This window comes from Lissotriton vulgaris, chromosome 12 (assembly GCF_964263255.1).
Source record: "Lissotriton vulgaris chromosome 12, aLisVul1.2, whole genome shotgun sequence".
NCBI lineage: Eukaryota > Metazoa > Chordata > Amphibia > Caudata > Salamandridae > Lissotriton > Lissotriton vulgaris.
In genome coordinates this window covers 88503724-88505346 of record NC_141700.1, presented here as the reverse complement: position 1 = coordinate 88505346, position 1623 = coordinate 88503724, and the positions used below count along the sequence as shown (strand labels likewise).

General features: G+C 40.1%; 1 protein-coding gene across 1 annotated transcript; it reads left to right on the top strand.

Annotated features, from left to right (window-relative positions):
* Positions 1-464: 464 nt before the first annotated feature.
* On the top strand, positions 465-1391 carry LOC147673440 (olfactory receptor 1f45-like). The gene has a single exon (XM_086946355.1). The coding sequence runs from the start codon at positions 465-467 to the stop codon at positions 1389-1391; it is 927 nt and encodes a 308-aa protein (XP_086802481.1).
* The last annotated feature ends 232 nt before the right edge of the window (positions 1392-1623 follow it).

Below are 1623 nucleotides of genomic sequence, written 5' to 3'. Positions count from 1 at the left end.
ACCAAATACAGCAATTAGTAACTGAAAAGTGACCAGTCATCCTTTGCATAGGCCTATCTAATGAGCGGTAATAAGTGACCATGAGGTCAAACACAGGCCCCTGCAGTGGACGAATTAGTTCACTGAGCCACCGGAACCCAACTAATGATAAATGTCTGTCGTATGAAATGAGACTTCAAGGATTTCCTGAATTGTAGGATATTGTAACCATTTTTTAGTTATTTCATATTAGAATACATATGATAGGCACCGTGCTGGCTTTACTCTGCCAGAACCTTCAGATCTGAAATTGGAAAAGTGAAAAATTGAGTTGGTGCTGGATTGACATCTGGAATCCTACACCAGTGTGTAATTGAAAAAAAATGAGGGGCGAAATTAGGGTGAAGCACTGTCTGTCTGAAGACCCATCCTTAAGTTGGTCAATAAATTAAATATCATTTTTTTCATTTCAGATAAATCCCAAAATGGAGAGAGGAAACATGAGTGTTGTCAAAGAATTTATCTTCCTTGGCTTCTCCAATCGTCCAGAGCAGGAGCGTATCTTATTTTGTGTCTTCCTTGCTGTATATATACTCATCTTGGTTGGAAATCTGACAATCTTCATTGTTATAGTAATGGATTCCAGACTCCACACACCCATGTACTTCTTTCTGAGCATCCTGGCCTTGGTGGACATCTGTTTCACATCTTTGATAGTTCCCAAGCTATTGGTGGACCTATTGTCAGTGACGAAAGCCATTTCCTTTCCTTTGTGCATCACTCAGTTGCATTTCTTTTTAGCACTTGCCAATATGGATAGTTTTGTATTGGGTATCATGGGCTTTGACCGATTCATGGCAATATGTCACCCTCTACATTATCCACAGGTGATGGGAAAGAGGGTCTGTATAACACTGGTGCTTTGTGCCTTGGTGATCGTCTCGCTTCACGCTTCAGTGCACAGTGTCTTGGCCTCCAAGTTACTTTATTGTGATGCAAAGGAACTGCACCACTACTTTTGTGACCTCCCACCTCTCTTGAAGCTGTCGTGTTCAGACACCTCCGTTAACGAGCTTGTACTTTTTACAGAGACTACTGTAATTTTGCTAACCCCGCTGTTATGTAATCTTGTTTCCTATGTTCTAATTGCTGTAGTTATCTTGAAAATCAAGACCTCTGATGGAAGAAGGAAAGCATTTTCCACCTGCTTCTCCCACCTCGCCTGTGTTGTCTTGTGCTATGGGCCTGTGCTTTTTACATACATTCGGCCATCCTCAGCCTACTCTCCAGAGAAGGACATGGGCATAAGTGTAATCTACACCATGGTGATCCCAATGCTCAACCCATTTGTGTACAGTGTCAGAAATAATGATGTGAAAGAGGCATTGAGAAAACTGGTGAAAAAAGTCTAATGAATTTGGATGAAAATAAAATGGAATCATGTGCATTTCAATTAATATTAACAGAAATCAGTACAAAGTACAGAAAGAGTCAGAAAATCGATTCACATCTGAATTAGGAGCAATGCGAATTACCGTAATATGGCTCTAAAAATGGTGAGCGTTAGTAGAGTAAAAAAAGAAACATCATACCCTTGGGGTGTCATAAACCAAAAATGTGGATGGTTTTTCAATAATTTAACCT

What these genes read in the sequence shown, in the direction of transcription:
- LOC147673440 (XM_086946355.1), top strand. Translation starts at nt 465, where the DNA reads ATGGAGAGAGGAAACATGAGTGTTGTCAAAGAATTTATCTTCCTTGGC.